Source organism: Falco biarmicus, chromosome 5, assembly GCF_023638135.1.
Source record: "Falco biarmicus isolate bFalBia1 chromosome 5, bFalBia1.pri, whole genome shotgun sequence".
NCBI classification, from domain to species: Eukaryota; Metazoa; Chordata; class Aves; order Falconiformes; family Falconidae; genus Falco; species Falco biarmicus.
Window position 1 is genome coordinate 29,674,155 of NC_079292.1, and position 13,291 is coordinate 29,687,445.

General features: G+C 45.8%; 1 protein-coding gene across 2 annotated transcripts in view; it reads right to left on the reverse strand.

The window, feature by feature from the left end:
* PLXNA4 (plexin A4) overlaps positions 1-13,291 on the reverse strand; it is a 455,447-nt gene that overhangs the window by 11,122 nt on the left and 431,034 nt on the right. For both annotated transcript variants that reach the window (XM_056341131.1, XM_056341132.1), the window contains exons 27-30: positions 11,708-11,807; positions 9,130-9,320; positions 5,140-5,309; positions 2,264-2,476 (exon numbers count right to left, since the gene is read on the reverse strand). In XM_056341131.1, the coding sequence (XP_056197106.1) occupies positions 2,264-2,476; positions 5,140-5,309; positions 9,130-9,320; positions 11,708-11,807 (674 nt within the window). The remainder of the gene's footprint in view (positions 1-2,263; positions 2,477-5,139; positions 5,310-9,129; positions 9,321-11,707; positions 11,808-13,291) is intronic.

The window sequence follows — 13,291 nt, forward strand, 5'->3', positions numbered from 1 at the left end:
CTTCAAGTTGGGCTACAATCTACCACTGCCTAATCGCCTTCTTATAGTTTCTTCTTCATCAAAGTAGTTCATTTGACTTCAGGTTCTTCTGATTTACTCAACCACTTCTTAAACTCCCCGACTGAAAATCTTTTTATCTTAACATTTGCTCTTTGAAGAAGTCTAGTGGCCTTGAAGGATGCCATCTCCAGCTGATGCTGACTACAGAAATAGCTCCAACCAGGACTGGAAGCCTTTGGATTTGGAATAACTCCCTCAAAGTACAGTTGCAGAAAAGAGAAAAAGAATTCATTAACTCAGGGTAGAGTTGAAATTATATTCTGTTCATCCTTGATATGTTTTTTCTTTGATCTCCCACAGCATCCAGGTGCCACTGCATTGAGTCAGTGGAACTGACACACAAAAATATAAGCAGGGCAGAAACTCTAACCATATTCCAAAACCCACAGCCTCCCCTTGGGCTTCAGTTCAAGTTGTCAGACATCAGTGCAGATAACAACCCAGCACATGCTGGGCACAGAAATCCAGTGCTGTTTACTAGCAGCAGGAGGTGTTATGTACCTCGTTTGCAAACCCAGTTGTTTGGGAAAACTTCCAGGGAAATGCAGCACCTACTGCTGAAGATCACTGGGCAACAGGATTTAGCTCCAAAAAGCTGTAAAGTGAAATCAATACTGGAAAAACAAAATGGAAAATGTAGCCTTTTGTTTGTTCAGAAAAAAAAGGTGTTGCATGAGGAAATACCCTCTTCTCCACCTATGTACCTTAGTTTGTCACTCAAACATACCACCATCCCTTAAGATAAAAATCAACCAGGTTCATATGTAAAACAGCATTTTTCCAAAGAAAACAGCCACCCACCACATGCAAGGTTGCTAAAGCATCACTAGAGTCACTGTTGGTGCAAACTTGATTTCTAAATGAATCTCAAACACCTCTTTCTCCCTGTCCAGGTCAATCCAACAATCAACCTCAATACATACTAAGAAACTTGGACACAGTGCCAGAAGTAGGTCATAATTAAGCAAGGTAGCTCGTAAGAGCCTTACAGGTTGCCTAGAAACGACATTTGCAGAAGTGTTTAACCACGTCTAAAAATAATTGTCCAGACAAATCAGAGACCAATGGGAGCACTGTTGCAAAGAATGTCACCTCATGCTGACTAGGGGACAGAGCTTTCTGATCAGCCATGCTCTCCTTTCAGAAAATGAGAGGAAACCATCCCCACCAAAGGAATATGGTGGTTTACATCCCAGTGTGCCCATAGTAGCAGAGGTCTCATACAAGGTGCATGATGTGGTATCAATTTTAGACAGTGCCTTTGAAGTCATGCAGACAAATCATTGCTTAAAACTGGATGGCATTGCACAGGAACAATCTGTAAGATAAACTCATCTTTGTATTTACAGAGTAGTAATCATTCTCCATCTGTGCAGTTCCTAAACCTGTCAATAACTCCAAGCAAGTGTAGCATATTAGAAAACAAAGCACAGATCAACTTCTGCAAGGATTGCTCCAGCAGACAGGCTCCTGCTGAATGCAGCGCAAGATGTGCTATTCACTTGTCCTGTGGAAATTCTTAAGAGAAACTGAAGCCCCCACGTACTGCAGGAATAGTTGTCTTGGTTGTATTCCCTGTAGGGCAGCTTTGCCAGACACTGACCTTCAGTACAGTAGATTGAACAGTACAGCTACAGGTCTTGCAGATGTGGATAAAATGCTTGGAAAGACCTCTGACCTTTCAGAAAGTACCTGCAGAGCTTCAGTCACCAGCCTGTCAATCTTTCGGCATCTCATTCAAAGCACAGAAGAGCCTCCAAGGAAAGCTACCGGACTCGGAATAAGGGGAGATAATTGTATAACCCTTGGGATGTAGGCAGCATGGGGACTGTCACAATGATGCTGAGAATAGCAAACCACTTCTGATCTGGGTGAAAAGAATTAGAATCCCATGTACTTCACAGGGCTCAAGCACATCACCTCCCCTTCCTTCCTCCCTCTAGCATTTCTCAACAGTTTCTCCTCAAGAGAAACAGTGATGGCAAACACCTTCAGTTCACACCTCTAAATTTCCATCTCTGTTGCAAGGCACATGGGAATAAAAGGCTAACATGGAGTTTTCCAGTTAGGCAATAACCAAAGAAAAAAAGCCCAGAAGCATCTACCAAAAGCAATACTGATGATGCCTCCTACCTCCATCCCTGAAGCAGAGCCTCGCTGTATCACTTGCTATGTCATTAAGATTTCCAGATCTAAAACTTACCTTTCCACCCAGTTCTTGTAGCTGGGAATGTCCTTGGCGTAGAGAAGCTTGTTGGAGGGTGAGTCTTTGCCCAGACGGTGCTCTGAGGTCGAACAGGAGTCCATGAAAGTCTGAGCCACTACAGAGAGGCAGGCATCTGTGATGCTGTTCTTGTGGATGTCGAAGACGAACTGTGGATTCTTGATCATGTTAACCCAGAACCGTAAAGGCAGGCTGCAAAAGGGATGGGAGGCGGGAAGAGGTGCGTCAGTCAGTGCGTGGTTCACAGGCTTTGTTGTGTGAGGTTACAATGGTAAATGGTGGATGAGAATCAAAGATCATGGTGTGGAGAGAAGGGTTCTGGGATAAGCTTTGATATACAGCAAATTCCTCCCCTACAGGTCTCTGTGGATGGCAGTGGAGTCAGAGAGTGGTTTTTGTTCCTGTTATCCTTACAAACCAGACTTTATCGGTCTTAAAGTCCATGCCATCTTGGTGAAGTTGCACATAAATTAGTGGGAGTATAATTGAGGTGGTTAAAATGACTCCTAACTTCTCTATATTAGGTTGCAATGTAAAGTTGCAGCTGTTGGCTGCTTCCTCAGACAAGGACAGGCCTTGCATCCCCAGAACTTACAGTGAACATTTGTCACTGAGGGACTTGGCTTTCAGCCCTCATAGCAACCCCATGGGATGAGAGGGAGGTAGAGCTCCCAGGCTGAGACCAGGAGTGTTCATGACAAGTACTGTGTGCTGTGGACACCGTGTACTGTCATGCTCCATGGCTCAAGCCCAAGCCCACATATGATCCCAGCACAGTGGGCATGACACAGTTAGTATGTGACAGGAAAACCCCTGTTGCTTCAAGAAGAAAAACCTGGGAAACAAGTGTTGCAACGTTTGAAATGAAAATATACCTGCCCTAATGAAGGACGCAGTCCAAAGACCTTTTTTTGCCCCCTTTTCCTCAAAAGAGCTGTTCATTTGTATAAGATGCCTTGAGGTATCTACCTCCAGCCTTTGCCTCAAGGCTTTCTGTCAAGGTAAATGCATTCATGTGATGGCGGCCTAGGAGCTGTGTCACTGATCACGGAGTCAAACTCTTTGTCAGGTAGACCATTAAGTCTACCTTCAGTGTCTGCACCTTCCTAAGAGGAGGTTATTCTTCAGTTTAACAAATTCACCTGATGTTCAGAGTAAACTGCCCCATTCTTCAATTCTTTCCAGTTGCTCATTACCCCCATGTGTTCACAGCACCATCAAGGAAATCATCTCCAAGTCTGATACATGTCAGGTAACAGCATGCAGTTTGGCATGTTCTGACAGAGGATGACACCACATTTTCCTAAATCACTGTGTGTTCTCCTGAGCCGTCAAAATCAGAGAACAAATGTAAGGAAAGCCCCATGCAGGTGAACCTGTCGCCAAGGTCAGGAGAAGTGGGAAATGTTGGCAATGAGATGTGATGGAATTGAGGTGTGGGGGTGATAGCGGTGGTGGGATTTTTAGGCTGGGGATGGAGGTTAGGGGGAAACCTTTTAGGCTGGGGATGGAGGTTGAGGGAAAACTTTTTAGGCTGGGGGTGAGGGTTGATCTGTTGCAGGAATGAGGAGGATGAGTGAACTGTGCAAAACATCATCTGCAAGTGCTTGGACAGCAAACACAGCCACAGTGAGGATGAGCAGAGAGTGCATGTATGTGTGCCTGAGTGTGTGTATGGGTGTGGGAAGGGGCTGAGGGGGACAGTGTCCCTAGCTGGGAATAATGAAACCCGTGATGTGACTGAGTTAATTTAATCTGATTGAACAGATTTCTTCATACTGCCCCTTTTCTCACACAGGCACACACTCTGCCTTCCCCCCTCCCCCCTTAAATAAACCTCCTGCTCATTTAGTCTGAGTGGCTGCAATCAGCCTTAGATTAGTGCCGCAGATAATGTTAATAATATGCTAATGTTTCATTAGTTGAAAGCCTCTTTGGTGCATGGGGTTTCTTTTTTTATGTCACTGTGCTGTGACGATCTGCCATCAGCATGGATGGTAAAAGGAAAAAATGCATGAGCTGGGAGCCCCATGGCTCTCCTCTGCTGTTCCTTTTATAGTCCCTGTATTTGCACAGGAGAAGGGGAGGGAGCGATTCCCCACAGGACTCTTCCCAACAGGGAGACTCAGCAGAGAGGAGCCGCAGAGATCTTTTCTCTCCACCGATCCTGGCTTTTCTCCGCTGTCCCATTACATGTGTGAAGAGGGACTGCTGCCTGGCAGCTAGAGCAGGGGGCTGATGTCAGACTTTGTCACTCACTCTGAAGGAGGGTCACATCCAGCTCCAGACCCTTTAAGTACTTAATACCATTTGAGATGCTTTCCTGGACTCCAGTTGCCAGGCCAGGAGGGTACCACTGATCTCCTGTGGGTGCTGCACATCCCCTAAGGATGTCTGGGATACCTTAAAATAACGCAGATGGCACTAGATGTTTATGTGTGGGCAAACAAATGGGGCTCAAGCCCACCTCTGACTACAGTGGGAAATCAAACACCCAGCCTAGATGAAGGCAGTGGTGCTGAATCCTCTCCCATGCCTCCCTAGATATTCCTGTGGGCCCGGACACTGCAGCAATTAAACATTTCACCATTTTTCCTCATGAGGTCCCTCAGAAACACTGCCAGCCTCACATAATACAGGGCGAACTGGGACCTGCTTAGCCAAAGCACTCCATCCTTGAGAGCATCTTTTAGATTCTTGGATCTTCTGACTTCCCCATCAGGTTGGGAAGACTGAACCTGGTACTCTGAACCCCACACCAAGCTCCTCAGCTCCCCCCAGAAGCCAGATACCGAATGACATGTCCCCCTACCCTCCTTCCAGTCTGAGACGTGGTATGGGACTGTCTCACTCACCAATTGCTCTTCCAGGTGTGCCGCACGTGGGGGTCATGGATGTTGTGCTTGTCAGCCTGCTCATCCAGGAAATCAAACATGTATTTGATAGCCAGGGGAAGTGCACTGCCACGGTGAGCAGTGCTGAAGATGGTCTCAAAGAGGTCGTCTACAAATTTCTGGAGGGTGCCCTGTTGGGAGAAGGAAGGAAAGAAGAATGTGAGATACCAAATGGGAGAAGGATGTTAAATTATTGTACCCCACTGAAAACAGGGTATGTCTGTGGATCAGGCCCAGAAAGTATGGTTGAAAAGTGGGAGCCATCTGATATTTGCTAAATGTGACGTGAGCTGGAAATTTCAATACAGATGTCTTTAAGCAGGCACGTGCATCCTCACAATATCTGCTACATCTGCTTAGCAGACAGATGTAGTAGGTCAAGGCACTGCCTGTCCTCTCTGCTGCTAGCACTCCTTGCCATGGAGGGTGGCTGAGCTGTGGTGGGACACCTTGCCCCAACTCAGGTATATGGTGATGGTAAAGCTCTGATCTGTTTCCACTAAGATTCCTCTCCTCTGCATCCTATCCTCAACTGCTTTAGTACATGCATGAGGCAAAAACTAGCCATATTCTATGCTGGCTTTCATCCAGGGCCAATTCTTGAGACGGTAATAGAATTCAGGTGACTATAAAGCAGAGCAGAAGGTGTCACTGGGACAAATGGGACAAGAGTGCCTTAAGAGAGACGGCTGTTTAAGATGTGTGAGTAGCATAATAAATAGCACAAACTTCATCTTAATCCCCAAGTGGCCTGCTCATTTTTTACTACCCGTTGGCACAGGATTGAGGCAAACCTTAGAAGCAATGCATGGATGTGTCATGTATTGCTCTGCAGACCTCAGTAATGTCCACTGCAGAGGTCTTCTTATGTTACTCTGGGAGGAGAAACCCAGATCCTGTGGTTGGAAAACCACCCTGGACAAGCCAGTGAGGACAGTTGACCTTTAGCAAGAAGGTGGAGCTGGAATATCAGAGGGTGACCAGGCCTGGAAAAGGGGGCAGCTGAGGAGCTGAGATAACCAGATGAGCTGCAGGCTGGGTTTGGAGGGGAACCATGCAAGGCACGCTTTCCCTGCTGCATTGGGAGGTCTAGCCCATGTCTGAACATCTGCTCTGTTACCAAAGTTCATAAGCATTTATATGTGAACAAACCATGTGGTTGCTAAAATAACCAAAAAGCAATCAGATCTCCAGCAAATCTCCAAAATTTTCCTCTTCTGACAAATCAAACCCTCCCCCTTCTCTGCAGATCCAGGCAAGAAATTCTTCTTACTAAAAACAAAGCACCAGGTGCCACCATGGTGGCTCTAGTTTACATAGCACTAACAAATTCTTAATTAGAAAGCTGGTGTCTCTTGCTGATTCACCACTTGATTTATTCTTTGGGAAACAGAGGCACCTTTTGCTTGTGTGAACTCCTACAGGGTGAATAAAGCCCTGCAGCACATGTCTGACTCAGAAAGGGCCCCTGAGGGGAAATCTTGTTGGTCTGACATGGAAGAGTTGCCCTCAGGTTCAGTTTCTGGAGGGAATTAGTTCTCTACACATTCACCCACACAAACACAAAGAAAACCTCTAAGGCTTTTAGGCAAGAGACTCTAGGTCTCAGAGGTCAGGGATTTACCAGAATAAAAATCATTGTCAGTTTAACTAAGTATTCCCTGGGATTGTATTACCAGCAATTGCACTCCCTCCTCTTTCCCTCCCTCAAATGGTCAGGACGAGAAAAGAAAATTGCTCAGCCCAAGAGAGGAATCAGTAACTCCCCAGCCTTTCTACTCTCTCTGTTACTGTGTAAGTTTTGCAGCTGCTTTCCTGCTACCTCTACAAAAAACAAAACCAAAACCAAACCAAAAAAAACCCCAAAAAACCCCTCCCCCCCCCAAAAAAAAAACCCCACCAAAAAACCCCCACAAAACCCAGCCACAAAAAACCACCTCCCCCAAAAAAAACAAACAAACAAAAAAACCCCAAGTGCTGAGTTTGTGATCCGTAACAGAGAGCGATTCAGTGGTGGGGTAGGGGACGTATCCCCAGACAGTGTAAATCAGCACTGGTCCAATGCTTGCTGATTTATACCAGCTGGGGCCCAAGCCCTGGGGAGCATCATTTTCTTTTTACATTGTGTGACCCATAAAAGCATCTTGATGCCAGGGAGATGAGCATGTACCAGGGGCTAAAGACAAAGCCACTTTATCTCCAACTCCCACTGCAACATAGACAGCCTGAGTGAGGCTGCAGGGAGAGTCAGACATCAGAAGCAAAATGAATTCAAGAACAAATGTGCAGGTAAAACTGTATGGTAGGACTTAAGCATGTGATGGAGACCTGTCCGATGAGCAAAGTCAGACAGCGTTTGCATGAAGACATGGAATTGTGTTTGTGCCTATTAACACCCTTACAAGAAATTATAATAGTCAAAAGTTCAGAGAAGGGAGGAAAATTGGGCTGTTTGATCACTGCTTGGTTTAACCCTGCTCAGAAAGGGGTGAGATAGCGCTGTGATTAGCCACACCTGAGCCACAACTACCCTGCAGTTTCCACTTCTGGGATGCATTGAAATAACTCATGTTAGAGAGGTTCGGGTGCAGAGGTGCTCTGTACTGCAAGAGGACAGCAGAAGTGCACAGGGAGCCTATCTCTGATTATACTGCCTTTCTCCCCACCTGCCCTAGCCCCTGTGGGGTGCAAAAGAAGTTGCAGTCTCTTCATTAATGCAGACTTCTCCAAGGAGACCACCATCCACAGGGTGGAAGAGGAAATAAACGTAAACTCAGACAACTGCTTTTGCCCACACTCCTGTAGAACCTTTAGAAGCAAGTCAGGTGGAGGATAGTCTCAGTCGGAGATGAAAGAAGGTGAAGGGCTTGAGATCTTTTGCCAACCCCAGAGAGAGCCAGCTGCAGCAAGAACCAGCCATCCCCTTTGCACGGAAGGGACAGCATAGTGCGGAGTGGCAGCGAGTTCTTTCTGTGCAGACAGTGGCAATTAAACCACTTTCTGTGGCTGCCCCAGAGCCAAAATCCACTGCAATTAGTTATTGTAGTTGCAGCTTAAGTAATCTCCAGTTGTGCAAGTGTCCTCCTCATGATGCTGCATCCCCAGTTACGCTAAACACTCACATACTGCCCCACTACGGAAGTCCTGCAGGCTCTGGCAGGCACCCTTGTAGGAGGCTGCCTTCCAGCATGTTGGGGAATATGGATTGAGCAGATGGGATCTTACCAACTTCCTAAGACAGTCTTTGCCCTCTCTGCAGAGACTTGCCATGGACCATGATGTCTGAGATAGGACATGATGTGTGAGATGTGCCTGGAGATTCAGCTCAGGATGTCCCTGCTCTGCCCCAACCTGACTTATTCTGTATTTTCTCTTCGGAGACCCTGGGCTTTCTATGTCTCAGAGGGGATGAACATCTAACTCTGCTTTCTCTTCTTGGAGCTGCCTACGTATTAGCTACACCACAGCCAACCCCCTGGCAAGTCATCAGCACAAGAACCTTTATGGGCCCAGGGGAAAGGTAGAACACATAATCACAGGTTTGTGGCATAGGACCCCATTTCAGACTGTGAGGTGTGACACATCCTTGGAAGCTGATCCAAGCACATTTTCTCCCTGGGTCTTCATCTGCTCAATTTTGGTACAAACAACAAGCCGGTGTAATTGACAACCCCAGCACCTACCCCTGTGCTGACTTTCTCCAACACTCCCATCGCCCCGAGTTCTTTACTCCTCATTGCTCTCCAATATCCCTTTTCTGACTGCTTTCTAAATTCAGGCTCCTTCCTTACAATGTTTGGAACTCCTTTTGCTTTATTTTCCTTCTGCTCTTCTTGCTTTACCCCTCTTTGGCATCCTTTGAGCAGTCTCTAATTTCTTGTAGGCAAGAAGCTCTAACACAGCCTTTAAAAAAAAATATTTTTCACTCTCTTCCCCACCCCCACCATGTACCTTGGTGGCAAGTAGTCTTGTCAGGTAGATCTCAGAAACCATCTTGCTGCCCCGGTCACCCTCTTTTTGGTCACCATGCTCATGGTTCTTCACCAAGTGCCACATCTTGACTCCACTTTCAAGGTCAGGAGTGATCATGGGAGTGCGGGAACGGAGGCTGTCTGGGCTGCCTGTGTAACGGATCATGTTTTCTGCAAAAAGAGATGCATGTGTCTCAGCCCTAGTAGCACTTGTATTGGGATCAACAGGTTTCATCAAGGAAATATGCTAATGACATGCCACCTAATAGAAGATTTTTTTCAGAAAGGCAAGAAGAAGACCTCTTCTGTCTGGGTGCGATAGCAGGTACCTCTCCCATTCGGTACATGGAAAGGATGCTCATACAGATTCTGGTGTGGGCTGCTGAGACAATCACAGCTGGTGAGTTCACCCTGGAGAGACATTAGTTTGGGTCTCCAAACTGGGAAGGTTGTAGTAGTGCTGTAACGTCCCTGCTCCCACAAGCTCCGTGTTTCCATATTAGTATTAAATAAATTTCCATCAACTAACTTGTAATGTTAGGCAACACAGGTATATCTCCTGGTGAAATTACAAGGCAAGATGGAGAAGCCCCCAAATGAGCTGGATGGGCCAGGCCTTATTATCAAAGCATCACCTAATGACCGAGTGATTAGCTCAGCAAAGACAAGGGCTGTCAGCCAAGCCAGACATGACATCAATGTCTGCACTATTAAATTAGAGCCTCAAACACTGACTTTCAGTTGCCTGTGCTCTTTACCTCTTATCACAATCCCTGGCAAAGCTTTGGCCTGGGACAACTGGCACTGTCAGTGTCAGACACTGCCCAGGACTCGTTCAGGGGAGAGTACCAACTACTCATGGTAACCAGCACGGCTAAGTACAACTTGTTTTACCTACATGGTTGTTAGTCGTACCATGTCATGCTGCTTGGCATTATGGCCAGCAAACAGGCCACGGCCTGTTTGCATAGTAATATTGATGCAGCTAACGTGACCTCTTGTCTAGCTCCCCATCCCCAGACTCAGGAGGAGCTGCCTCCTCTTCCCCCTTTGGCATCAAAGCAATCCAATAACTCCTGCCCAGCCATCCTCTTCACTCCCTGCTCCAAAATCTTGTGTTGACCAAAAATAAACCAGAACCCCAGGTGGGCCTGCAGAAATTTCCTCTCCCAGGACACCTTTAGCCTCCAAATTTTACCTCTTGAGTGTAGGCATGAGGCATTCCCCTCTCCCTGACCTTCCAGCAATGCTGCAGAGTCTTTTCCGACCATAATTAACACAAGAGAGTTGCACCTTTCTGTAGCAAGATCTGAATCAGCCTCATTAATGCATTACCAATCCCTACATCATAATTATCAGATGGAATATCCTTTTTCTCTCTGGATGCTGTTTTCTTAATTGCAATTAACAATCACTTCTGACCCACCATATCTTCTCACCCTGCATTCTTCCCCACTCCCTCCTCCTGAAAAAGCAAATAGCAAAAGAATTAAAGAAATCCAACAGAAATTAACCCCTCTGAAGTCTTCCTTTTCAAAGGTCACTGTGTCTTTCAGTAATTGCAACAACATGGCAAAGAGGATGAATATTAATAAGGTGTGCTGGATTGCTTATGTCCTTGGAGAAAGAGGAAGGGGACTCCTCTGGACACTGAGGAGGTTTACTTTCCCTCAAGCTAAAAGGAGTAAGAAGAACTGGAGATGCTTTCGTAAATTAAAAAAATAATAATAATAAACTGATCTGGCAGTTGCATCCAGGTTGGAGGGTGGTTTTCAGCACTCTGCACACTGGAGATGCTTTGCCTTGCCATCCACCATCATCATAGTGAGACATGTCCTGGGCTGCAATTCTGGTGCAGGGGAGAGAGGTCTGTGTTGGTGTGAGAGACTCAGGAGGTCTCTGTTTGTCTCTACAGAAGACTTTCCACCTGGTCTCTATTTCACAGCTGTCTCATTCTCAGTTGTCTCATGGGTAGAGCGGGAACAACAATCCACTGCCTTGAGATATACTGATACAAGACCTCAGTAAGCCATTTTTTTTTTATTATTGCAGGTGCAAATTCCCTTGGGATAATAAGATAGCTGGGTGGGACATACAACACCCACACTGGGATATATCTGTAGACAGGTCTATACCCTGTGTAGGTTATGGTTGCTCATCTGTGCCACAGATTCTCCTTCACAAAAGACCATGCTGCAAGGACTTTGACCGCCAGAATGACTCAGCTCATACAGTGTGCAGTGCTTCTCGCTTGCCTCTCCCTATGCAAACTCTAAGAGCAAGACTGAGAGATTGAAAATGCAGGCAGCTAATTATATATGCTCCTCCTTTTATTAATGAGGGAGGAGAAGTACTTCCTAAGAGCAATCCAACCAGCTTGGACCAGGTGCCAAAGTTTTAGATGAATAAATCCTCTCCTGCCATCCCTCAAGCAATCTTATCAACTAGTCATCTGCCTATCATTCTGTCTGCTGGTGCTCAGTGTCTTGTAATCACCATGATGTTTGGGATCTCTTCTCTGGTGCTCTCTCAATCCATATCAGCACACAAATCCTTACCATACTTGCTGGCTGATGTCCGGGAGACAGTGGAGTTGTTGACTGCATTGTAGGCAGTGACTTGCTTGGAGACTAAAGCTACCACAGATCCATCTGGCACCTGTAAAGAAAAAGGGACTTCGTCAATAAGCTTCTGAAGACTGGCTGAGGAGCATTCCAAGGACAGCAGACATTCAAGCAGCAGAAGCTGAGCCATAAACCAGTGCCACTGTAGATAGGACAGTAGTTTTGGCCCAAAGCTTCAAATACTTTCTTCCGTGTGTCTATTAACAAAAAAAAAAGGGACAAAATCTCCTGTTACACTGCTGGAAGCTTGCACTTGGGCAATAGCACAACTGACGATAAAGCAGGCTCCGCTCCACTGAGGTCCTGATTCCAAGTTCAGTGACAATGACGCAAGTCTATGCACTAACCTTACTAAAGCTGACAGCACATTCTTCCCAAAGAAGCTCTTATGCAGAAAAGGAGTGTGAGAAGAAGAAAATAATCTGAGCTATTTCAAACACCAAGGGTGGGCTGTCCCATAAGGATGATAAAACTGATGTGAAATCCTCTATCCCTTCCACCTCAATTGCAGATGATATCTAGGTACCTAGCTCAGAAATGGGTACCTCCATTTCCCACTTTGATCGTGTCAACCTCTCCATGTACAGCCTCCCCCTTCCACGTTACAAATGTACTGCTGGGCTGAAGTGACTACCACAACTTCTTTCTCTTTGCCGTGTCAGAGGGTCTCAGAGAGGTGAAAGCAGCAGGTTTGGGGTGGCTGTGTTCCAGGATGTCATAGGACAGTGTTTCAAAAGACAACAGAACTTTCTGAAATAAGCCAGATTTTCCATAACTACAACAAGGCGATTCATGTGGGTCCCATATTAGAAATGTTAACAAGCCAGTGGCTCAGAGGAGCCATATCATGGATATCTGTGATAAATAAGACACCATGAAAAGGAGATCGGTGAAAAAAAATCCTGCTAACGTCTAACTCTTGTGTGTAATTAGCACTTGCATAGAGTTTTTCATCTTCAAAGCACTGCAGAGGCTAATTAAATAGCCCCTCAGCAATCATGGAAGGCAGTTATTGGCTCTTTATAGTTTTAGCCCCAGAGTACAGAAGGGGAAACTGAGGCAAAAGGACTATCAGTGTCTGTCCCAGCATGTTCCATGTCTGCCCTCAGGACAGTCAGGGTAAATGGTGTAAAGCTCAGCATCCTGGCAGCTGAGGACCTGTTCTGCCCCAGCTAATCCATATAGCTAGGAGCTTGTTGCCTGAAGCAAACAACTGGAAAAAAACACAGAAGTGAAATAAAATTATGCCTGTGGTTTATTGGTGAAATAAAATTGAAAATGTCCCCACTCCTCTTGAAAAAAAGTATTCTGGAGTCAGCCAGCAATGCTTCAGTCAATCCGAAGTGAAAAGTTTTGTTTCCTTTTCAAATTATTGCTTGCTGTCTCCTCAGGTCAGCTCTTAAATAAATAAAAAAACCAACAAACAAAACCAAACCAAAACCACAGAAATCTTGTTATGAAATGTAGACTGCTGAGGTGTGATTGAGGAAACAACAAAATTGTTAGCATTGGATTAAA